Source organism: Lathyrus oleraceus, chromosome 3, assembly GCF_024323335.1.
Source record: "Lathyrus oleraceus cultivar Zhongwan6 chromosome 3, CAAS_Psat_ZW6_1.0, whole genome shotgun sequence".
In the NCBI taxonomy this organism is placed as follows: domain Eukaryota; kingdom Viridiplantae; phylum Streptophyta; class Magnoliopsida; order Fabales; family Fabaceae; genus Lathyrus; species Lathyrus oleraceus.
This window is the reverse complement of record NC_066581.1, coordinates 209,263,385-209,287,753: the sequence shown is the minus strand read 5'-3', so window position 1 is coordinate 209,287,753 and position 24,369 is coordinate 209,263,385. Positions and strand designations below refer to the sequence as shown.

The following is a 24,369-nucleotide window of genomic DNA, read 5'->3' as shown; positions in this document are numbered from 1 at the left end:
TGGCCACATTATAGTGCGCTTTCAGGAAAAAGCGCCCTCTGGAGTGGTCCATAAAGGGACACCTTAGAGAGCGCTTTCTGGAAAAAGCGCCCTCTAAAGTTGTCAATGTAAAGTGTTTAGAGGGCGCTTTCAGGAAAAAGCGCCCTCTAAAGTTGTCAATGTAAAGTGTTTAGAGGGCGCTTTCAGAAAAAAGCGCCCTCTAAAGTTGTCAATGTAAAGTGTTTAGAGGGCGCTTTCTGGACAAAGCGCCCTCTAAAGTGTTAGTTATTTTAAAAAAAAAATTTTGAAAAACAGTGGATATTTAATTGGTAACCTGTTCGAATGCTGCAAAAGTGTAAAATTCATATTGATTTCATCCTTTAATCCAATGTTATACACCATTAATCCATTGATATATACAACATGAATCCATTTATATACAACATTAATCCTCCATATATACAACATTAATATATGATTCTTTGATCAACAATATACAACAACATATTCATGATTTAGTAAAAGTACAAAAACAATATACAACATATATACAACAACAGCATACAACAACAACATTCCATACATATATGTACAACAATATACAACCTAGCTATATGATTCTTTGATCAACAATGAATTGACACAATTCATCCTTCATTTCATCCAAATGAGCTCTTGAGTAAGATTTGTATTCCTCAAAGTACTACAATTAAGAGAATAAAACATATTCATGATTTAGTAACAAATTAGATGAAATATCTGACAGACATAATTAAATATACAAATACACACGAATATTTAGGGGAATTTCACTTACGCGTCAAACCGTCTTCTTCATACTCGGATATTTACTCCAATCACCCGATAACGAACCGAGATAATACACTATTAGTCTCGAAAGATCCATAGCAACCAACACCCAGTGACCACTGTATCCAAAAGCTGTCTAGTAGTTCTAACCAATACTAAACAAAATAACACCCATCCACCCATGGTGAATAATAGCAAGTGTGCATAATAGGCAGGAGGAACTGCATACAAGATAACATTTTTGTTAAACTAAAGTTTTGTATAGCCTAAAACAAAAACAAGCAAAGGGAATCGAGTAACAAACCTATTGAGACAGATCGAGTACACCTCGCATAACTGAATGGAAAAAAATAGTATCATAAGGCTTCTAAAATTAAATGAAAACAGTACAAGTTTAGAAAACATTAATTAAGATTAAAAAAGCAAATCATATCATTACGTGTAACACAAGTTATTGGTCAAACTCTGTAGCTGGTCTGCAGTGAATTTATTTTCATCATACAGCACATGATAATGCGTTGGTCGACTAGTCCCCTGCAAAAAGAACACGTCCAAATGCAAATAACACAGAACTGTCAAAAGGCGATTGAGCAACAAATAGTAAACAATGGCATAAAGTTAAATGACATAGCTAATATTACCTGAATTCCTGCATGGCTGTTAAGGTAAAAATCAAATTCCCTAGGGTGACAAATGCTGGTGTCTACCACGGTTCCTTTGACAATTTAGAACAACAAAATCAGCAAAAAGTGATAAATTCAAATGATAATATATACCAGCTGCGTTGAGAAATATATTTAAAAAACCTGGCATAATATTTCCACTTCTATCGGTCTCTTTGGGGTTGACAGGAAAGAGACGGGTGTGATGTCTCTTTTGGACCACTACAAAAGTAACTTTAGGTAGATACCCATCCTCTATTGAGACACAAGCCTGATGAAAAAAAATTAGTTGGTCTTCAGCACTCCAATGTACTTCAAATTTTACACCCTTGTCTCTTGCACGAATGATTGACTTCATAATAGCCATTTTACCTGTAATAAAGAAAACAATTAAAATCAGATGACAAATGTAAAAACAATTAAAATCATAAAAGTCATTTTACCTGTAATAAAGAAAACAATTAAAATCATTTGACCTGTACCTTTTTCACTAAGTTCTCTTTCTTTTCTTGGTTGGAATATGTTCTACATGTCTCTTAACAACACGGACGGTTGGATTGATCCAAATACCCTCATTATGATCATTTCTAATATATGAATCATTTGATATAATATTCTCATCTTGATCATTTCTGGTAAACGATTCAATCTCAACATCAATATCACCTTGATCTCTAGTGTTTTCATCAATTACTTTGTTGGAAAAAAGAACTATAGACCATTTCGTACTTTTCGGATCATTGACATAGAACACTTGTCTAGCTTGAGAGGCTAGAATAAAAGACTCATCTTTGTATCCCACCCTATTAAGATCCACTTGCAAAAATCCTGACTTATCCATTCGAATGCCGTTATTATTTTCAACCCACTTGCAACCAAATATAGGAATCTGAAACTTCTCATAATCAAACACCCAAATGCGCTCGATAACACCAAAATACGACAGATTTGTAAATTTGGGGTTTAAGTCCTTCACACTTGATATGTGCATTGCTTCAGCTACCACGGTGACACCACTATTCTGCATAGTACTTTTATCATCTTGTTCTTTGGTATAAAATGTGTATCCATTAATCGCGTATGCGCTATAAGAAAAAACATGGAAACTTGGACCATATGCTAAGCATCTCAACCTTTCTGTTATTAAAGCGGGATCTGAATAATACTTTGAATAAATATGATCCTTAAACCAAGGTATAAAACATCGATTGTGCTCTCGTACTATCCAATTTTCATTTCTATTGGGATTTAAACCTCGGAGAACATCCTTGTGAATTTCAACATACGACTCAACCTCATTCTCATTGTGCAGAACATACAAATGCACTTGATCCCGTTCGACCCTTGATACTGCCACGATTTTATTTCCAATTAGATTTTTCCTTCTTTCTTTTCGACAAGCTGAGACTTGGGGAGTCCGATTGACTGAACATTAGACAAATATTCAGTACAAAACTCAATCGCTTCTTCAACAATGTATCTTTCAACCATACAACCTTCTGGTCGACTTCGGTTCTTCACGTACCTTTTAATATTTTCATATAACGTTCAACAGGGTACATCCATCTCATATAAGCTGGTCCACACAATTGTGTCTCTTTCACAAGATGAACAACTAGATGTACCATTATGTCAAAAAATGATGGAGGAAAAAACATTTCAAGCTCACACAAAGTAATAACGATTTCTTTTTGCAACATTGGTAAGATCGCAGGATTGATCACCTTACTGCAAATTGACTTGAAGAAAGAACACAACTTAGTTATAGAGCTTCTTACTTTTTCTGGAAGAATAGAACGTATACCTATTGGGAGAAAATGTTCCATTATAACATGGCAATCATGGGTCTTTAAACTCTTTAACTTGAGGTCTTTCATAGACACAAGTCTTCTAATATCTGAAGAGTACCCTTCTGGAACTTTAACTTCACTTAGAAACTTACACAATGTTTTTTCTCCTTTCTAGATAGAGTATAAGCAGCAGGAGGTAGATATGTTCGTTTTCCTTTCTTCAAGGGTCCTAATTCAGTTCTTATTCCCATCGCTATCAAGTCCTTTCTTGCCTTAAGGCCATCCTTAGACTTTCCTTGTATATTGAGTAACGTGCCAATAACACTTTCAAATACATTTTTTTCAATATGCATAACATCAAGAAAATGTCTCACATACAAGGACTTCCAATACGGCAATTCAAAAAAAACTGACCTCTTCTTCCACCCACTTTTGACAAGTGTGTGGGCAAAAGGCTTGCCAAACTGAGTATCCAAATCTTTCACCTTTTCAAAAATTTGATCACCCGTCAATACAGGTGGAGCTCTGCCTTGTTCTGTCTCTCCATTGAACGCCTTTCTCCATCCACGGTAGTGATGATTTGAATTTAAGAATCTCCGATGACCGAGAAAGACATTCTTCTGACCAAACTCCAAGCGCTTCCAATCTGTTTTATCTTCACAAATAGGACACGCACATTGACCTTTTATGCTATACCCTGGTAGATTTCCGTATGCTGGAAAATCATTAATTGTGCCAAACAACATCGCCCTCAAGTTGAAACTTTCTTTCCTATATCCATCATAAACCTCCACACCGGTCTCCCACAAAATCTTTAAATCTTCGATTAAGGGCTTCAAGTACACGTCTATGTCATTCCCTGGTTGTTTAGGTCCAGAAATCAACATAGACAACATCATGTACTTACGCTTCATACATAGCCATGGAGGTAGGTTATAAATCATAATAATCACAGGCCATGTACTGTGTGAGATACTCTGGATACCGTGTGGGTTCATTCCATCAGTAGATAATGCCAAGCGAAGGTTTCTTGATTCTTCTCCAAATTCAGGATAATCATTATCAATTTTCAACCACTGTGGTGAATCTGCCGGATGTCGATACTTTCCATCTATAATTCTTTCATCTGCATGCCAGGTCAAGTGTCTTGAATCGGTTTCACTACGAAACATGCGTCTAAATCTCGGAATAACAGGAAAATACCACAAGACTTTTGCTGGAGACAACTTGTTCTTATATCGCGAGACACCGCATTTAGGACACTCATTTAACGATGCATACTCATTTCGAAACAAAACGCAATCGTTTGGACATGCATGTATCTTATCATAGCTCATGCCAATAGAGCACAACATCTTTTTGGTCTCATATGTTCGATTGGGAAGAACATTATCCTCAGGAAGCATATCTTTCAAAAGGGCTAATAACTCTGTGAAACTTTTATCCGACCACCCATTGCCCGCCTTTAAGTTGTACAACTTTAATACCGCAGACAATCTTGTGAATTTAGTGCAACCATCATACAAAGGTTTCTCTGCATCACTTACCAACCTCTCAAACATTTCGGGACAATCCTTAAGATCTCCTTCAAGTGCTTCTGCAATCTCTTCAACTCGATCACAATCGTATGTATCTGCGCCACTATAGTTTGAGGCATAGGTCGTACTATCCCCCGGTTCAACATTCTCGTTACTTTTCTCACCATGCAAATTCCAACATGTATAACTTCGATCAATTCCATGCCTCATTAGATGCGATGTCAACTGAACTGCGTCAACCCGTTTCCCATAACAACAACCCAAGCAAGGACATATCATTCTACTGGGGTCTTCGGCGTGCGCAACGGCAAACTTAACAAATTCTGATACCCCATTCTCGTACTCTCTCGACAATCGATTGGAAGACATCCATGTATTATCCATTACTAATTAGAATAAACAAAAAACAATTTCAGAAGAGTTCAAACACATTCGGACCTAGGTTTCTAATGATACTGGTATTGACACAAAATCATATGTTCATAGGTCGTATAACCCTAACTACTGGGTAATGTAGTCCCATTGCATGCGCTATCATGGTCACTAAAAACCAACTGTCAATTTCCTATTGCATGCGCTATCATGGTCGAAACAAACGTAGAAGGAGGAAACGCGCAGTAATAATGTAAAACAGAAATTGGGCAAAGCTAAAACAAAGAAATAACATAAAACAGAAATTGGGAAAAGCGTGTACCTTTGATTGGTAGAAGGAGGAAACGCGCAGTAATAATGTAGATCTAACAGAGGTGGAAGGAAAACGCCTTAGAACCCTAACGTGAAAAAGAACGAAAATAACAAAACGCGCAGTATGTTATAATTTTAATGTTTACTAAAGGGGACATTAGAGGGCGCTTGTGGAAAAAAAGCGCCCTCTAAAGGGGGGCTAAGAGGGCGCTTATGAAAGCGCTCTCTAAGGCTTTCCAGAAGCGCTTTATAAGCTGGAAATGCACATGGACTTATAACAGCGCTTTATTAAAAGCGCCCTCTAAAGGTAACCTTAGAGGGCGCTTTCTAAAAAGCGCCATGTATTGTTGTCCCTCTATCTCCTCCTTATTTTTTTCGTTTCACCTTAGAGGGCGCTTGTGGAAAAAAAGCGCCCTCTAAAGGGGGCCTAAGAGGGCGCTTATGAAAGCGCTCTCTAAGGCTTTCTAGAAGCGCTTTATAAGCTGGAAATGCACATGGACTTATAACAGCGTTTTACTAAAAGCGCCCTCTAAGGGTAACCTTAGAGGGCGCTTTCTAAAAAGCGCCATGTATTGTTGTCCCTCTATCTCCTCCTTATTTTTTCGCTTCACCTTAGAGGGCGCTTTGTTACAAAAGCGCCCTCTAAAGTGCGCTGTCTATTGCTCCTTATTTTTCGCTTCACTTTAGAGAGCGCTTCTGTAATAAAGCGCCCTCTAAGGTGCGCTGTCTATTCCAGTTTTTGGCGTAGTGGAACGTGAGGTTGAGTTTTCGATTGATTTAGTTCCTGGAACTAGTCCTGTATCGATGGCTCCCTATAGGACGTCTGCTTCCGAGTTGAAAGAGTTGAAGAGTCAACTTGAAGACTTGCTTGAGAAGAGGTTTATTCGTCTTAGTGTGTCGCCGTGGGGTGCACCTGTTCTGTTGGTCAAGAAGAAAGAAGGTTCTATGAGATTATGTGTTGATTATAGACAACTGAATGAAGTGACGATTAAGAATAAGTATCCACTTCCGAGGATTGACGATCTGATGGATCAGCTGGTTGGAGCTTGTGTGTTTAGCAAGATTGATTTGAGGTATGGGTATCATCAGATTCGTGTAAAGTCTGAGGATATTCAAAAGACTGCTTTTCGGACAAGGTACAGTCACTACGAGTACTCTGTGATGCCTTTTGGTGTGACTAATGCACCTGGTGTATTTATGGAGTATATGAATAGAATTTTTCATGATTATCTGGATAAGTTTATTGTTGTGTTCATCGATGATATATTGATTTATTCTAAGAGCGAAGAGGATCATGCCGAGCATTTGAAGGTGGTGTTATCGGTGTTGAAAGAGAGGAAGTTGTTTGCTAAACTCTCTAAATGTGAGTTTTGGTTGAGTGAAGTAAGTTTTCTTGGGCATGTGATTTCGAGTGGTGGTATTTCGGTGGATCCTACGAAGATTGAAGTTGTATCTCAATGGGAAGCTCCTAAGTTTGTTGCTGAGATTAGAAGTTTCCTTGGTTTGGCTGGTTATTATAGGAAGTTCATTGAAGGATTTTCTAAGTTGTCGTTACCATTGACGCAGTTGACTAGGAAAGGTCAAGCTTTCATTTGGACTTCGCAGTGTGAAGCGAATTTTCAAGAGCTTAAGAGAAGATTGACTACGGCTCCTATTTTGATTTTATCGGATCCGTTAGAACCTTTCGTTGTGTATTGTGATGCTTCTTTGTTGGGTTTGGGAGGTGTTTGATGCAAAAAGGGCAAGTGGTAGCTTATGCTTCAAGGCAACTTAAAGTTCATGAGAGGAATTATCCGACGCATGATTTAGAGTTGGCCGCCGTTGTGTTTGTGTTGAAGCTTTGGAGACATTATTTGTTTGGGTCGAGATTTGATGTGTTTAGTGATCATAAGAGTTTGAAGTACTTGTTCGATCAGAAAGAATTGAACATGAGGCAAAGAAGATGGTTGGAATTCTTGAAAGATTATGATTTTGGTTTGAATTATCATCCGGGAAAGGTGAATGTTGTAGCTGATGCATTGAGTAGGAAGTCATTGCACATGTCTATGTTGATGATTCGAGAGTTTGAATTGTTGGAGCAATTTAGAGATTTGAGTTTGGTTTGTGAAGCGACGCCTTCGTGTGTTAAGCTTGGTATGTTGAAGCTTACGTGTGGCATTCTTGACGAGATTAGAGAGGGTCAGAAGTCAGATTTGAAATTAGTCGATGTTATGACATTGATTAATCAAGGCAAAGGTGGTGACTTTCGGATTGATGAGAATGGTATCATGAGGTGTCGTGATCGAGTTTGTGTTCCGGATGTTGCAGATTTGAGAAAGAGGATTCTTGAGGAAGGGCATAGAAGTGGTCTGAGTATTCATCCTGGTGCTACTAAAATGTATCAAGACTTGAGAAAGATGTTTTGGTGGCAAGGTATGAAGAAGGACATAGTGGAATTTGTGTATTCATGCTTGACTTGTCAAAATTAAAAGATTGAACATCAAAAGTCGTCTGGTTTGATGCAACTGTTATCTATTCCCGAGTGGAAGTGGGATAGTATCTCTATGGATTTTGTTTCGGGTTTGCCGAGAACATCGAGCAATTGTGAGGCAATTTGGGTCGTTGTGGACAGGTTGACGAAATGTGCTCATTTTATTCTGATGAGGATGGATTATTCGATGGAGAAACTTGCTAAGTTGTCCATCGAGAAGATTGTGTGTTTGCATGGTATTCCGTCGAGCATTGTTTCGGATAGAGATCTGAGGTTCACTTCGAGATTTTGGGAAGGTTTGCAAAGTGCTTTGGGTACGAAGTTGCGTTTGAGTTCGGCATATCATCCGCAAACTGATGGTCAAACGGAGAGGACTATTCAGTCACTTGAAGATCTTTTGAGGTCTTGTGTTTTGGAACAAGGAGGAAATTGGGATAGTTTCTTGCCTTTGATCGAGTTTACGTATAACAACAGTTTCCATTCGAGTATTGGAATGGCACCTTTTGAGGCTCTTTATGGTAGAAGGTGTAGGACTCCTTTGTGTTGGTACGAATCGGGAGAGAGTGTTGTGGTTGGACCCGAGTTGATTCAAGAGACTACGAATAAGATTAAGATGATTCAAGAGAAGATGAAGGCTTCTCAGAGTCGTCAAAAGAGTTATCATGATAAGAGGAGGAAAGCTCTTGAGTTTAGGAAAGATGAGCATGTGTTTCTTCGAGTTACGCCAATAACGGGTGTTGGTATAGCTTTGAAGTCGCGTAAGTTGACGCCGCGTTTCATTGGTCCTTATCATATTTCCGAGAGGGTAGGTGAAGTGGCATATCGGATTGCATTACCACTGTCACTTTCTAATCTTCATGATGTGTTCCATGTGTCTCAATTGAGGAAGTATATTGCGGACCCATCGCATGTTGTTCCATTAGATGATGTTCAAGTGAGGGATAATTTGACGGTTGATACATCACCTATGCGAATTGAAGATCGAGAAGTGAAGAAGCTTCGTGGTAAGAAAATTGCTTTGGTGAAAGTGATATGGGGCGGAGCCGCCAATGGCAATATTACTTGGGAACTCGAGGATAAGATGAAGGAATCGTATCCGGAGTTGTTCGTTTGAGGTAATTTTCGAGGCCGAAAATCTTTTAAGTGGGGGAGAGTTGTAACAACCCAATTTTAGTAATTATTTCTTATATTATTATTATTATTATATTTTATTTTATTTATTTGGAGTGTTAATTAATTAATTGGTTGTTAGGTAGTATAATAATTGATTATATTAATTAATTTGGTGTGTTAATTAATTAATTGGTTGTTAGGTAGTATAATAATTGATTATATTAATTAATTTGGTGTGTTAATTAATTAATTGGTTGTTAGGTAGTTTAATAATTGATTATATTAATTAACTTGGTGTGTATACTGTGTTGGTTTAATTTATTTGAATTAAATAGAGATATTATAATACTAGATATTATTGGGCCTAATAATTAAATTAGAAGTATCATTCTTTAAGCCCAAATATAATACTATAATAGTAAGAGGTGAGGAGAGTGAGAAATAGGATTCATTTGATCATTTGACGACAACAGAGAAAGAAAAGAGGAAAAGTAAGGAGAAGAGGGGAAGAACAAGAGAGAAGCTAAGGTTCCAGAAAATTGAAGAGGTAAGGGGGAGAATCCTTATTATTATGGGTTAGTATGATTAGGTCAATGGGTAGAAGTATGTTTAGGTTAAAATCCCTAATGTTGTATGGTTGTTTGGAATTGTTAGGTTTTGATGAGTATTCTTGATTTGTGGTGATTTAATTGTGTTAAAACTGCAAATTAACTTTATATACTTAGAGTATTGTATGAGTTATAATTTTCTGAGCGTTTGGCTTTTTACGGAATCGAAATCGGAGGTCCGAAAGGCCTCCAACGATTAAAAACGCAGAAAATTCTGCATTCTGTTTTGCGTTAACCGGTTAACCAAAAGCGTTAACCGGTTACTTGTTAAAAACCTGCCCAGAAAGTCCATTCTGTTTTGCGTTAACCGGTTACCCAAAAGCGTTAACCGGTTAACACTGTTGAAAATCTGCCAGGAAGTGCATTCTGTTTCGCGTTAACCGGTTACCTAAAAGCGTTAACCGGTTAACGCTGTTGAAAAATGAAAAATTGAGATTTTAAAGGTTGTATTCATTTTGAATGAAATCTAAGTGTGCGTATTTGATAATTAGCCTATATTGTGAATGATATATTGTTATGAATGTGTATATGTACCATTGGTGGATAATTCATAGAGTTGAATTATGGTGATATGTGGAATGTTAAGATGGTAGAGATGATCTTAATTGCATATGTGTTGGTATTTGTACATTCATTCATGGCATGGTCGGCTTCATGGTGGAAGCGATGAAACTATGGGTTCACATGGTAATAGACGTTGATCCTTGAATGGAAATAGGCGTAGCAGACGTTGATCCTTAATTGGAAATAGACGTAGTGGCTTTGATCTTGTCCGGATCGGAAGCGTGGCTTGGATTCTAGATATTGAATCAGAAAACGGTGAAACGTTGGGTTCACATTGCGGTACCACATGCATAGAGTCACATGTCTTGCATTGAGTCACATTAGAGTTATGTGATAATTGAATGTATGCATTAAGGTGATTGTGATGTGTGTATGAGATATGGTAACTGAATTTGGTGATGTTTGGATACATAACTCGGTAAAATATGTGATTATGTGATAATTGTAGTTATGTGTATATTTGGGAATATAGTATTGGATTTTAATATTGTACTCCTTGAGTTTAGATGGATGTTTGAAACCTGTGAAATAGATGTTGGTTAATATTATTGACATGGTTATACAAGGTGTGATGAATTCCGTTAATTGTTGATTTAATCATTGTGTCTTATTATACTTCTTCATAATGATTTGAATTCTCACCCTTCTGTTTGAATGTTGTCTTCACATGGGCATCGTGCAGATACTCCAGAGTAGTATTGCTGAAGTAAGTGGAAGGTGGCTCACCCGAGATTTAGCCGGAGAGTTTCCGTATTTTAGTTTGGAGACTAGGTAGTGAGTCAATGCTCTGGTCATGTAACACGGGGTAGATTAGTAGTATTAAACTCATATCTTATTTGTATATGTATCATGTTATTAATTGTGAATATGTTTATTTGAAATTGTTGTCTGAGAGGCCATAGTGCCAAATATTCCGAATATGGTTTTATTTTATCTTGAAGAGATTATTGAGAGATGATCATGGTATGGGACATGGATCATTTTATGAAATACATGAGTATTCATTATTTTCCGCTGCGAACGCATATTCTTGATGACTCATGTTATTTGAAGTGTGTTATTTTAAATGACCAGGTGTATTGTATCTTGATGATGAAAGTTGTTGGTTTTTGAAAACGTCGATGTGACGCCCTTTTGTTTATATGAGTGCTTATTTACTCTGATTATATGTTAAGTATTTTGGGGTAGAAAAAGGGGTGTTACATTAGTGCACTCACAACACTGCAACAATGGCTAGAGATAAAACTTCTAATTCTATTTCCGCATTTTGTTTTATTGATCTTGTTGTTCTTTTGTTATCAGGAACATAGGATCAATATATATATATATATATATATATATATATATATATATATATATATATATATATATATATATATATATATCTATATTAATCTAACATTCCAAACAAATATAATTATTAGGAAGTGGAGTTAAATCTAGGTTAGGATGGAGAAGAAGACTAAGAAATGTCTTCATTTCTTTCAAATGGAGAGAGTGAGTTTGGTGGTGTTACAAAAGATTCAAACCATATCTAGATGATGATGGTTGTGACTCTTGATTCATGTAGTATTATTTATAAAAAAAAAATATGAATGTTAGATAAACAAATTGTAGTATTGTTGGAAAAAAAAAAGTATGAATGTTACTCTCTTTTATCCTCTAGTTGATGTTTCTTTCAAAAAAAAACAATAAGTATTTTGCTTCAATATTAAATAATGCTACTTTTGATTACCTTGTGTTTTTTCTCTCAATTTTATGTCTAACATGATCAACATCACGAAAATTCTGCTAACTTGTAATCTACTAATTTATCATAATACAAATTAAAATTAACAAATCCTTTTAAATATTTAAAAAATATTTTATCAATAGTTAAGTGAAATTTTTTAAATTTAATTGAAAGCGAGTCCGTAAACATACACTAATGACGGTAAGATAAAGAAAAAACTTTTATTATATATATATATATATATATATATATATATATATATATATATATATATATATATATATATATACCATTTTCTGTTATTTAGTTTAATGTATATAGACTTTATCTATAACTTTATTCAAATGAAAGACAATATCATTCAATTACGCATACACTTAATATTTACAATTGCATCAACATTAAGTCAAACACTTGTTATACAAACTGACTAAAAAAGTTAGTTTATTTATCCAACCAACTTTATCTAGTCTGTCACATTCAACTACATATTTAAAAACTCGACTCAAATGCTAATCTGATAGTAAGTTTACATATTCTAATTTGTGAGATGTCCTTCTAAGACACTTTTTAAAGAACCAAAAGTCCTAATTACATAGCTTAACAATACAAATTTGTGAATGATTGCAACATTGTGTTCAAACGTTGCATCTACCAAAAAGTCTTCTTTAGCATTAATATTTCAAATAAAGAGTAGGAGGGAGCATATGAAACAGAACAACATTTAATGTTTCCAGCAACCACGAGATTGAAGAATCCAAATCACATGAAACTACTTGTAAAGTCATACAATATTAATGACCGTTGGGGAAGTTGGCCACACCCAATAACCTTTAATGTCACCAAATTAATGGATGAAAATGACACTTAAAAAAATGTTATACTTATTATCCCATTAATTCAGTTTAATTGATAGTCGTTCAAGAACATCACACCTAGATGCGGGTTGAATTATGCGACATCTCAAAAAATATTTATTCCTCACATATAATTTTTTTAGAATATCAAACTATTAATCATATTTTTATTCGATATAATGTGAGGTTTCAAATTGAATTTGAGATGAAGTAGTCAAGTGAAATGTATTTTTTTTTCCACAAGAATTCAAAAAATTATCGATGAATATATTAGATGGAGAAACACATGTTGCAACTAAAACACAATCATGAATTGTACAAACAAAATTAAATGAACCCATACACTGAAAGGACCATAACATAACTTGGTAGTTCCTAGCACGAAAGATAAGTTCTTTTTATAGGTACAACAAACGATAGACGGAGAAAACAAAGTCATGCTCATTTTTTCTCCATTCCTCTCATCTACTCTTTTGGCTTCACGTGTCATTATATCTACAAACTACTCCATCCATTTTTAAATACCATGCTTTAAAAGTTTTTCTCATTTCTATTTTTTTCTCAATCCATTTTTTTCTCCACTCCTCTTATCTATCTCATATTAATATATATATATATAATATATATATATATATATATATATATATATATTATATATATATATATATATATATATATTCCATTTCCTCGTAACCCTGAATTCTACTAAAGGTTAATTATTTTATAGATGTATAATGAAATTGAAGTAATGTATAAAATTTTAATTAAAGAACAAAATGGGTCAAGCTCAATTAATTTGTAGATGTGCAGGGACATCGTACCGAAGAGTGTGTATTTAAATTTGGCATTCTAATGGATCGAATACAATTTTTAATTGTTTAAATTAAAATTTGAATCTTCAAACAATCATATTCTTTGTCCCGATTCTTAACGGGAATGGTTAAATAAAACTCAAACCCGTCATAAACGGGTTTAGATTGGTTTCGGTATCTCGCCGTACCATATCTATTTAGTAAAATTTATTTTTTTAATAAAATATTTAATTTTTTTCAAAATCAAATTATATTTTAAATAATGAACACCCATATTTTAAATATTTTAAATAATAAATATAAATCAAAATATTGACACAAATTTAATATTTTAAAAATTATCGAAATTAAATAATAAAATACATAATAAAATAAACAGTCTAGATTCGGAAATACGTTTGGGGTGGGTGTATTCATTATCTCGTATTCATAATTTATAATTGGAGAAAATTCAAATTTAATCAAAACTGATTTTTTCCGTCAAATTTGAAACGGATACGAATTATGTTGTCTTGTCTTGTTTGAATATGTGATAATATATTTAATCATTTTTAAAAATTTCAATCATTAAACTATTTGATCTAAAAAAAATTAATTCAAATTTATCAATTATTCAATAAATTTAGGCAAAATATATCAGTTATTCAATAAATCTGAAATAATTTTGTTCCCTATTATAGAGATAGTTATTTAAAATGAAATATTTATAATAATGGGCACATATTCGTACCATATTCATGCATTGAATGTTTCAATAAATAATGTACAACATTGGTCAATCAATATCTACCAACAATATTTGATTTTTCACGTTCCAATGATGCTTCATCTTTTCTTAACCAAAAAATCTTATCCTTAGGCTAACAAGAATAAAATTTGGTAGTTGAGTAAACAAAAAAGTGAAACTCACAAAGTTTATATAATAGAACTCTCACTTTAGTTTATAGATACACAAAATCCACATTCACATTTTAAAGATATTTTCTATAACATTTTTTATATAGTTTAGATCATGGTAGGAAGCATTTTGGGAAAGATAAACAATAACACACACTCAAATGGATCATCTCATAATCATAACAATGGATTAGAAGAGAAGCTTGATGAGTTTAGAAGCCTAATTGGCAAAACCAATGGTGACACTTTGAGAATTGTGAGTATTGGAGCTGGTGCTTGGGGAAGTGTTTTTGCAGCACTTTTACAAGACAGTTATGGACAATTTAGAGACAAAGTACAAATAAGAATATGGAGAAGACCGGGAAGAAAAGTCGATAGAGAAACGGCGAAACATCTCTTTGAAGTTATAAATTCAAGAGAAGATGTTTTAAGAAGGTTGATAAGACGATGCGCGTATCTGAAATACGTCGAAGCAAGACTCGGTGATAGGACATTGTTTGCTGATGAGATTCTTAAAGATGGTCTTTGTTTGAACATGATTGATACTCCTGTTTGTCCTTTGAAAGTTGTTACTAATTTGCAAGAAGCTGTTTGGGATGCTGATGTTGTTGTTAATGGTTTGCCTTCGACGGAAACTCGCGAGGTTTTCGAAGAGATTAGTAAATATTGGAAAGAGAGGATTAGTGTTCCTGTTATCATTTCTTTGTCTAAAGGTATTGAAGCTGCTTTGGAGCCTGTTCCTCATATTGTTACTCCTACAAAAATGATTCATCAAGCAAGTAAGAGAGTTTTTTCTTCTTTTCTATTTACATTTCGTCTCGCATCCGATAAGTTTCAGGTTTTCAATTACATGTAGATTTGAACTACGTTAATTAACCGATTAAAAAGTTGTCGTGAAAATTGTCTATATCTAGTTGTATGAGTAACATAGCTGATATATGAATGCTATACAAAATAATCAACTAGCACCGAAATTTCTGAACAAAAGTGTGTTTGGTATCTGACATAAAACTGACATATATGATTATATTTAATTTATTAATTTTTTTAAATTATTATCGATGTTAACGTGTATGTGATTCTATCTTTGACAGCTGGAGTGCCTATGGAGAACATACTTTATCTTGGTGGTCCAAATATTGCATCAGAAATCTACAACAAAGAGTATGCAAATGCTAGAATTTGTGGAGCTGAGAAATGGAGAAAACCTTTAGCAAAGTTTCTTAGACAACCACATTTTATTGTATGGGACAATAGTGACCTTGTCACACATGAAGTCATGGGTGGATTGAAAAATGTCTATGCAATTGGAGCAGGTAAGCTTCAACTTTTACTATATATCCTTCATACATATTGTTAGATCAGAAACCTAGTTCGAAAGTTAAAAGAAATCAAACAGAACGCGCGATATTTGATCATGAAGTGCGGTCAATTGCGCCTACGCGTCTGATGATTTCCATGTCTTAACAGGAATGGTAGCATCCCTTACCAATGAGAGTGCTACTAGCAAATCAGTGTACTTTGCACACTGTACTTCCGAGATGATATTCATCACTCACTTGTTAACCGAAGAGCCTGAGAAACTTGCTGGACCATTACTGGCCGACACATACGTCACGTTGTTAAAAGGGCGTAACGCGTGGTACGGACAGATGTTAGCTAAGGGTGAACTTAGCCCTGACATGGGCGACAGAATTAGCGGCAAAGGAATGATTCAGGTATAAAAACTAACGATATTAACATCGACTGTTTCTAACAAACTTGCATGCAATTTTTTACATGCATTCATCTTGAAACAAAAATGTTATGACCCGCCAATTATCGCACCTAGGGAGTATCTGCGGTGGAGGCGTTCTTCGAACTTTTGAGCCAATCAAGCTTGAATGTGTTACATCCTGAAGAAAAAATACATGTTGCTCCTGTTGAGCTTTGCCCTATCTTGAAGACACTCTATAAAATATTGATATCCAGGTAATCAATCTCCTAACAATAATTAGCATAAACCTGGTGATTACTCTCTCATTGGAGCATATATGTTTCTAATGCTTCTGGTGCATGCTGGATTTCTTAGGGAACAATCAACACAAGCTATTCTGAAAGCTCTGAGGGATGAAAATCTGAATGATCCACGGGAACGCATTGCGATTGCGCAAAGTCACGCTTTTTACAGACCTTCACTTCTTGGACAACAGTGATTATTTTCACTTGACAAAACAAATGTGGATGTAACCATTTATAGGAAACAAAGGTCAAAGGGACATATATCATTTATGTATTATTTTGTGATGTGATTGTTTTTTTGCATTGCATTACTGTTTTGTATATACATGTCAAATATAAGTCTCTATTAAGAACTTACCATAACATAAGCACTTATGATAGTGTTTTGATATACTTATATACTTATGATATATCTATAAATTGTTTTTACCTTACTTCAGATAAATTGAAAGGTGTTGGTAGTTTTGATTTAAACTATGGGATTGAATATTAAAATAAAAAATCAAAACATAAACTTGTTTTGGTAATTAAACAATAGCAAAGTCACAAGTTAAATTATGCTTTTTGTAAAGTGCACTTTATCATTATTAATTTTTTTGTGTTGTGTGGGAGTGTGTTCCTAAAATTTTAGGTGATTGAAGAGCTTAGTGTTGGTCTTCATTTTGACCACCAAAATTTATACTTATACTAGATGAATCATATATAAAACTTAATCAGCAAAAAGTATGCTTAGCTGTTTAATGTATTTGAATTGTATCATGGCTTTGGATCACAAAGCAGATCAATATGGACATAAGCAGCAAAGTTTCAAGTCTCTAATGAGGCTGCAAAGACTAACCCAGCTACAAGGAAGAAAACCTATACTTCCTTTCATTTACAAAGTATTTTATCTATAGGCTGTACAAAATCCTTTCACAAAATCCATTTCTGCGTGCCTACGTATTTTTCACAACTATGTCAGAATCGTATGCCAAACTTCGTGGAAGCACTGGACCTAACCAAAAAATGATACCCAAAAGAGAAATGCAAAAATGGGCTAACACTATCAAGCCCACTAGTAAGTTCAGCAGCTGCTGAGTCGCTCAACTAGTTGTTCAATCAAATCTGCTTTCTTAAGCTTATAGTACTTTAATATTTTGTGTTCCCTTGCCATGGACTTCAACTCAGGCAATGCCTTTTCCATCAAGGTTTCTGTCGTGTAAACAGGGAGCATAGCTGAGCTATCATTATGAGAATCCACCAGCGCATGCGGCATTACATCCAATGGAACCCGGTCCATATTTGTTGTGTCAAAGTAGTTAACAATTGAATTTTGTACTTCTGAGGTAATTGACAACTCTGAATCTTGTCCTTTCTCTTGTAATTCAGAAAACTCGTTGTCATAAAGAACAACAGCATTACCAACAGTTTCATGCTGGCCCGGCTGCACAGTCCAATTAATAATTTTACTATTCATAGGCTCTTTAAAGATCATACCAGCAGTATGAGTTTCTGGTTTCCGCTGCCTCTTGCTTGAAGCATAATCATTGTCATAAAGAACAATATTACTACCACCAATTTCATGCTTGCCTGGTTTCAGAGCTCTCTTACTAATTTTACTATTCATGGGCTCATTTAAGATTTTATCAGCAGTACAGGTTTTGGGTTTCCGCTGCCTCTTGGTTGGTGTATAATCGCTGTCATCAAGATCAACAACATTATCATCAATTTCATGCTTGCCCGGTTTCACAGCCCTCTCAGCAATTTTACTATCCATGGGCTCATTGATTGTACCAGCAGTACAGGTTTTCGGTTTCCGTTGCCTCTTGGTTGATACACTCTTAGATGCACTTGGAATAACTTCTGCGGGACTGTTAAGAGATTCTCTGGCAGAACATGCCTCAAATTCTGGTTTCTTCTTTCCCTGACGTTTATAGGACTTGCTGAATTTAGCAGCCACTTCGGCTTTTAGGTCTAGCACTTGCAGAGCATTGTTGACATTATTTTTTTTAATGGCACTTGATTCTGTATCAGAAAAACACAAATTTTGAGGAAAAACAACTTGTAAGGGTGCATCCATAGATTCCAAATCCTCATCTGGAGCAACCACGGGTTCTTTCTTGCAGGCTCTTTGTGCAGTTTTCGGAACAAAATTACGCATAGATTCCAAATCTTCATCTGGAGCAACCTTGGATTCTTTCCTGCAGCCTCTTCGTGCAGTTTTTGGAATAAAATCACACAACTTTTTAGTTAAATCAAAATTTTCACTTTCTTCTTGTTGACTAGTACCAAATCTGGAATGAGAATGCATTTTTATCTCCTTGAAAATTGCAAGTCTATAATCATCTGAGCACACATTTCCTTGGAGATTCGTATTATCTTCCTGCATAATTTTTAAGAAAAAGCAATGAATGGGATACCTTGTTTAAAATCAAATTAGAAAAACGCAATGGCCACATCTAAAAGTTTTAAATTGATTAAAAGAGGAAAGGGGCTTTTAGCACCTTGGTTTCACTCGGAATATTTCTGTTTCTCTTAGACCAAATTGGATTCAAGATTTGACCTGCACTTTTAGCAATGAGTTGGCTCCCTTTGATAAAAGAAAGTCTCTGATCATCTGAGCAGACATTTTCTTTCACGGCTATATTTACTTCCTGCACAATTTAAGAGCAAACGATGAATAGAATCCCCTATTTAAAGTCGAAGTAGAGAAGTGCAACTACCACATCCAAGAGGGTTAAATTGATTAAAGAGGGAAAAGGGTTTTCACCTTGGTTTCACTTGGAATACTTTTGTTTTCCTTGGACAAAAACGGATGCAAGATTTGCCCTGACTCTGCAGTAACGCTTCCTTTGATAATTGCAAGTCTATAATCATCTGAGCATTCATTTCCTTGGAGATTCGTATTATCTTCCTGCATAATTTTTAAGAAAAAGCAATGAATGGAATACCTTGTTTAAAATCAAATTAGAAAAATGCAACAGCCACATCCATTAGTTTTATATTGATTAAAAGAGGAAAGGGGCTTTTTGCACCTTGGTTTCACTTGGAATATTTTTGTTTCTATTAGAGGGGAAAAGGGTTTTCGCCTTGGTTTTACTTGGAATGTTTTTGTTTTCCTTGGACAAAAATGGATCCAAGATTTGACCTGACTCTGCAGTAATGCTTCCTTTGACAATTGCAAGCCTACACTCATCTGAGCAGACATTTTCTATGAGCGTTGTACTTTCTTCCTGCACAAATTAACAGAATACAATGAACAGAATACCTAAATTAAAATCAAAGTAGAAAAGTATTAATGCCACGCCCAAGAAGTATACAATGAGTAAATGAGGAAAAGGGCTTTTAGCACCTTGGCTTCACTTCGAATATTTTCATTTTCCTTAGGCAAAAACTGATTCAAGATTTGACCTGTCTCTGTAGCAATGAGTTGGCTACCCTTGGTAATAGCAAGTCTGTGATCATCTGAGCAGAAATCTTCTATAACAGTTATATTTTCTTCCTGCAAAATATAAAAGAAAATAATGAACACAATCCCTTGTACAAAGTCAGAGTAGAAAACTGCAACTAACACATCCAACATGAGGTTTAAACTGATTAAAAGAGGAAAAGGGTTTTTTTGCACCTTGGTTTCATTTGGAATACTTTCATTTCCCTTCAACAAGAATGGATTCAAGATTTGATCTGACTCAGTAGTTTGGAGTTTGTTCCCTTTGATAGTGGAAAATTTATAGCCATCGGAACAGACGTCTTCTTTGAGAGTTGTATTTTCTTCCTGCAAAATTTAACAAAAAACATTGACCAGAATACCTTGATTAAACTCAAAGTAGAAAAATATAACTGCCACATCCATGAGCTTTAAATTGATTAAAAGAGGAAAACAGCTTCATGCACCTTGGACAAAAATGGAATCAAGATTTGGCATGTATCTGTAGTAATGAGTTGGTTTTGCCCAACATCCTCATCTTCAGTAACTTTATCATCTAATGTATCAGATAATATCATCCTATCAGAATGGTAAGGTACGCAGCTAACAACCCCCAAATCAGGACTTCTCACAAGAGATATTGCAAGCAATTCCTTCATTACAAAAAAACTAATCAGGTTCGATAGCTTAGACAAGTTTAGCAAGGTTTTCAGGGCACATTATGTTCAAAATTAAAATTTTAGTAGCCTAAGATAGAAATCTCTCTACTATACTTATACCTGTGCAGCCTTTGGTCTTTGATACAAAATTACCATACATAAAAATGGTTGAAAAGCTTATATCATCACAAAAGGGAAAAAATACTGACTGTCAAGTTTACTCTTTTTTCTTAGGGTTCAGTACCAGATTCAAACTGTCAAGAATTTAAACTAACCTTTGGTGTTTCTTTTCAATGGATAAGTTATATATTTTTATTTGCATCTTTAAAGGGCTATTTGATATTGATATTTGACAACTGATCGTAGACATAAATGAAGGGGTGCAACCAAAAATTTTGATTAATTATCATAAGCACAACATCTGAAGGTTTAAACACTAGCACTATTTTATTTGATAAAAAATATGTCAGTAAGTTGGAATGGTAAAACCAAATCTTATTTCAATCTCAGTTCAAAACATATTTCTAATAATTTTCTTGACAGAAGGAAACAAAAGATTTGGTGAGACCGAATTCCTCAATATATCTTTTCAAACTAGGATGATTGGTGAGACCGAATTCCTCAATATATATTTGCAGGAAACTTGAGCAATCATAGAATCATGTACATCTCTAACTCAAAGTATGCTTATTTGTATGACAAGTATGCTGCATATGCCCATAGCCGTAATTACGCATACTCAAGCTTCATTTTTAAATGCTATTGTTGGTGACATATCTCCACTATATGCATATAAAAATTTATCAGATTAAATCCATGGATCATGGTGTTACGTGACCTAGAGAGAGGCAGAAATATTGTATAACTATCATGTTAAAAGCGAGTAGACATGTTATACAATCATTATGCAAACACATCAAATAAGCATACACATTTTGAACAGGCCTAACATGACAGACGGCACAGGTAACAAGAGTAGAAAGATTGGTGTAATAAATCAATTACTTCATGCAGACAAAGAAAATGTTCACTAAATTTTAAAATTAATACATTAAGAAAGGAAGGAAGATAAAATAAGTGCTTCTTGAACTAAGATAAAGTACATAGCTTTCTCAACCTTGCTCTTTTTAGGATCATCTGATCTCTTTTCATGAAGCCCCGGAAGAAGCTCTGAGCTTCTAGAGTTTTCTGAGGTTCCAAAGTCTTCTTCTCCTCCCTCCCTTATGATAACATTTGCATCAGTATTGTTAGAATCATTGTCCGGTGCATGATCCGTAACATTCACAATTGGATTCAGGATGTTCTCATCTAGACGCTGCTTCAAATTGAAGGGAAGAAAAACTCAGTTAAGTTTGAAACCAAGTGTGAAGAACAATAAAATTAGTTCACATTATTTAATGATGATCCTCTAACTCGATAACCCCTCTATTTATATATGGTGAACCTAACTAACGCATTAACTAATAACTTCACATACTAATTCATTGTTTCATTTCCTAACAAACTCCTCTGTATCCTATATTCTAGTGCATTCTCATCGAATACCGAGCTATGGGCAGATACAAAATTAGAGCACATTAAAAAGGTAAATATAGCAGCCTCTTGTCAATCTTCAAAAGGAAACAAATTACATACTAATTTAAACACAGGGAGGGGAATTGGTTTCAATAACCAAACCTGGACATGTGTATCTTGGCAGTGATCTTGATGTAGAGCCTTCACTATTTCATCAAGTGTCTCAGCAGGTTTACTATGCAACAGTAGCTGCACCTCTGTATCATCAGCATGATCACTCTTCAAAGCAGTAACGGCAACATCAAGCTGGTTGATTCTTTCGGTCAAAGCACTACAGCATATTTCAGGCCAGTTTTCATTCTCAGTCCAGGCCAATTCATTCTGAAGGCACAAGAGATCCTTTTCCAGTTCATCAATTTCAGTATCCGCTTTAGTGATCAAAATTCTCAAAACCTGAACACAGGATTCCGCATTCAAGGCATCTTCTTCAATCTCATCTGTAAAACTCAACAGAAACCAACATTAAATACAAAGCACCAAACCAAACAAAATACAGTGTGAGCAAGTATAAGAATAGATACCACAGCCACCGCCACGGCCAAAGTAATCACAGTGCCACTTGAGAATCTCGGAGTAATCACCATCATAGGAAACTAACACCAGCAAATTACATGCCAAAAATAGAAAGGGAAACAAATTAAACGAATTCCAATCAACCCAATAAACCATTCTTCACAGAACACCGCAACCGATATACCAAATTGAAAAAAAGAAAGACGACGACAAAATAAGAAACCTATATCAGAAGATGGACTCCATAGATCCCAATCCATGAAATGCAAGTAACTATTTCCTGAAACACAAAAGGACAACAAAATAACAAAACACATCCCGAATCACTATCAGCATTATTACCCCGTCCGAAGATCCAACAACAAACAACAACAACAATATCATTAAGAAATGCAACAGAGAATCTCTCTGAAAGAGTCAAAACAACAACCACAACAACAAAAAGGAATAATCAAATAAATAACATGATCAATGAAGAAAGTACAAGTACAAGTAAAAGTAAAACCAACAACTTGTTCTTCTTGAAATAAATCACTCCTTCCAATCCCAACAACCACAAACGCATTCAATGAGTTTCGAAATCCAAAGCGACTGACGCTAACAATTATTGCGTTTCAACAACACACGCAGCCAGTAATAAATGAAGCATTTAACAAGGATAGTGACATTCATAAGCATTAACAATGGTAATAAATGCGCGTTGATGTTCAAACTTGATCAAAATCAAACCCTGGTTACTACAAGCTATAGTACTAGAGTGAAAATGACAAATGAAGAAGCGAAAATGACAAATGAAGAAGCGAAAATGGAGGGAAAGAAAACCTGAAAATGCGAGCGCCTAGGGTTTCGGATTGTTACGGATTTCAGAGATGAAGCGGAGAAGAGAGCAGGAGGAGTGCGTGTTTGTACGGAGAAATGACTGCCATTGAAAATGAAAGCGACGACTGAGGGTTGTAAGGTCATTCTATAAGAGGGGAGGTGGGTCCGAGATCTTGCTTGGGACCCACTTTGACTTGGGTGATTGGGGGCCGTTTGATCTTTTCAGGTGTTCTTTTTGTTTATTCTTTTTATTTAGTATAAGAAAATTTAGCACTATCTCAAAATTCATGGATTTTTTATTATTTACGCGTATGTCCAAAGCGTGTGATCTTATTTTTGAATGGTGTGATTTTATGTTTGAATTATGTGAATTTTTTATCTTAATAATTTAATTTTTTTTTTAAATAATTCCCTTTTTAGATTATTTTTTAAAGTAATTATGTGAATTATGTGATCTTATTTATTTAAAAAAATAATTCACTTTGAATAGGTAGTACAAGCTGTGTGAAAAAAACTGGTTATTCATAACCAAATTGGTATTCAAATTATTTCACTTTAAAAAATTAAACCAAATACTAAAATAAGAATTTGGGTATCCATTTTGTTATCCAAATATAAATCGTTACTCTTTATAAAAATTTGGTTTTGTTATTTGATATCCAAATTTTATTATGCCTTAAATTTTTATATTTTTTATTATCATATTATAAATTAATTTTATATTTTTAATTATTTTAAGATTTATAAAAAAACATATTTTAAAAATAAAATTCAGAATTTTTTCTTTTCACGGAAAATATTATATTTTTTTCCAAAAAATTATATTTTATATTTTTTCAAATAAAATTATTCTTTTCTTCTAAATAAAAAAAAATATTTT

At 34.7% G+C, this 24,369-nt stretch overlaps 2 protein-coding genes across 6 annotated transcripts; one reads left to right on the top strand and one right to left on the bottom strand.

The window, feature by feature from the left end:
- Positions 1-14,434: 14,434 nt before the first annotated feature.
- LOC127126364 (glycerol-3-phosphate dehydrogenase [NAD(+)] GPDHC1, cytosolic) lies at positions 14,435-16,910 on the top strand. Its single transcript, XM_051055283.1, has 5 exons — positions 14,435-15,295; positions 15,611-15,832; positions 15,987-16,234; positions 16,348-16,487; positions 16,588-16,910. Exons 1-5 carry the CDS (start codon positions 14,632-14,634, stop codon positions 16,709-16,711), a joined length of 1,398 nt encoding a protein of 465 aa, XP_050911240.1. The 5' UTR covers positions 14,435-14,631; the 3' UTR covers positions 16,712-16,910.
- A 310-nt stretch (positions 16,911-17,220) lies between these two features.
- LOC127126361 (uncharacterized) lies at positions 17,221-23,648 on the bottom strand. Of its 5 annotated transcripts, none has more exons than XM_051055278.1 (12): positions 23,493-23,648; positions 22,894-22,950; positions 22,679-22,750; positions 22,260-22,594; positions 21,700-21,900; positions 20,391-20,576; positions 20,122-20,271; positions 19,849-19,998; positions 19,532-19,729; positions 19,267-19,410; positions 19,001-19,150; positions 17,221-18,879 (listed from the first exon to the last, which is right to left on the bottom strand). In XM_051055278.1, the coding sequence occupies exons 2-12, from the start codon at positions 22,928-22,930 to the stop codon at positions 17,581-17,583; spliced, it is 2,922 nt and encodes a 973-aa protein (XP_050911235.1). In that variant the 5' UTR covers positions 22,931-22,950; positions 23,493-23,648; the 3' UTR covers positions 17,221-17,580. The 5 variants fall into 5 exon arrangements, with proteins under 5 accessions (XP_050911235.1, XP_050911236.1, XP_050911233.1 ...); XM_051055279.1 differs by lacking the exon at positions 23,493-23,648 and adding an exon at positions 23,161-23,413; XM_051055276.1 differs by lacking the exon at positions 23,493-23,648 and having other exon boundaries at positions 22,894-23,154.
- Positions 23,649-24,369: the final 721 nt, after the last annotated feature.

Coding starts and splice junctions, on each gene's coding strand:
- LOC127126364 (XM_051055283.1), top strand. CDS start 14,632: ATGGTAGGAAGCATTTTGGGAAAGATAAACAATAACACACACTCAAAT. Junction 15,296..15,610: donor AAAAATGATTCATCAAGCAA/GTAAGAGAGTTT, acceptor TATCTTTGACAG/CTGGAGTGCCTATGGAGAAC. Junction 15,833..15,986: donor TGTCTATGCAATTGGAGCAG/GTAAGCTTCAAC, acceptor ATGTCTTAACAG/GAATGGTAGCATCCCTTACC.
- LOC127126361 (XM_051055276.1), bottom strand. CDS start 22,987: ATGTGTTTTGTTATTTTGTTGTCCTTTTGTGTTTCAGGAAATAGTTAC. Junction 20,272..20,390: donor TGATTCCATTTTTGTCCAAG/GTGCATGAAGCT, acceptor TAAATTTTGCAG/GAAGAAAATACAACTCTCAA. Junction 19,730..19,848: donor ATATTCGAAGTGAAGCCAAG/GTGCTAAAAGCC, acceptor TAATTTGTGCAG/GAAGAAAGTACAACGCTCAT.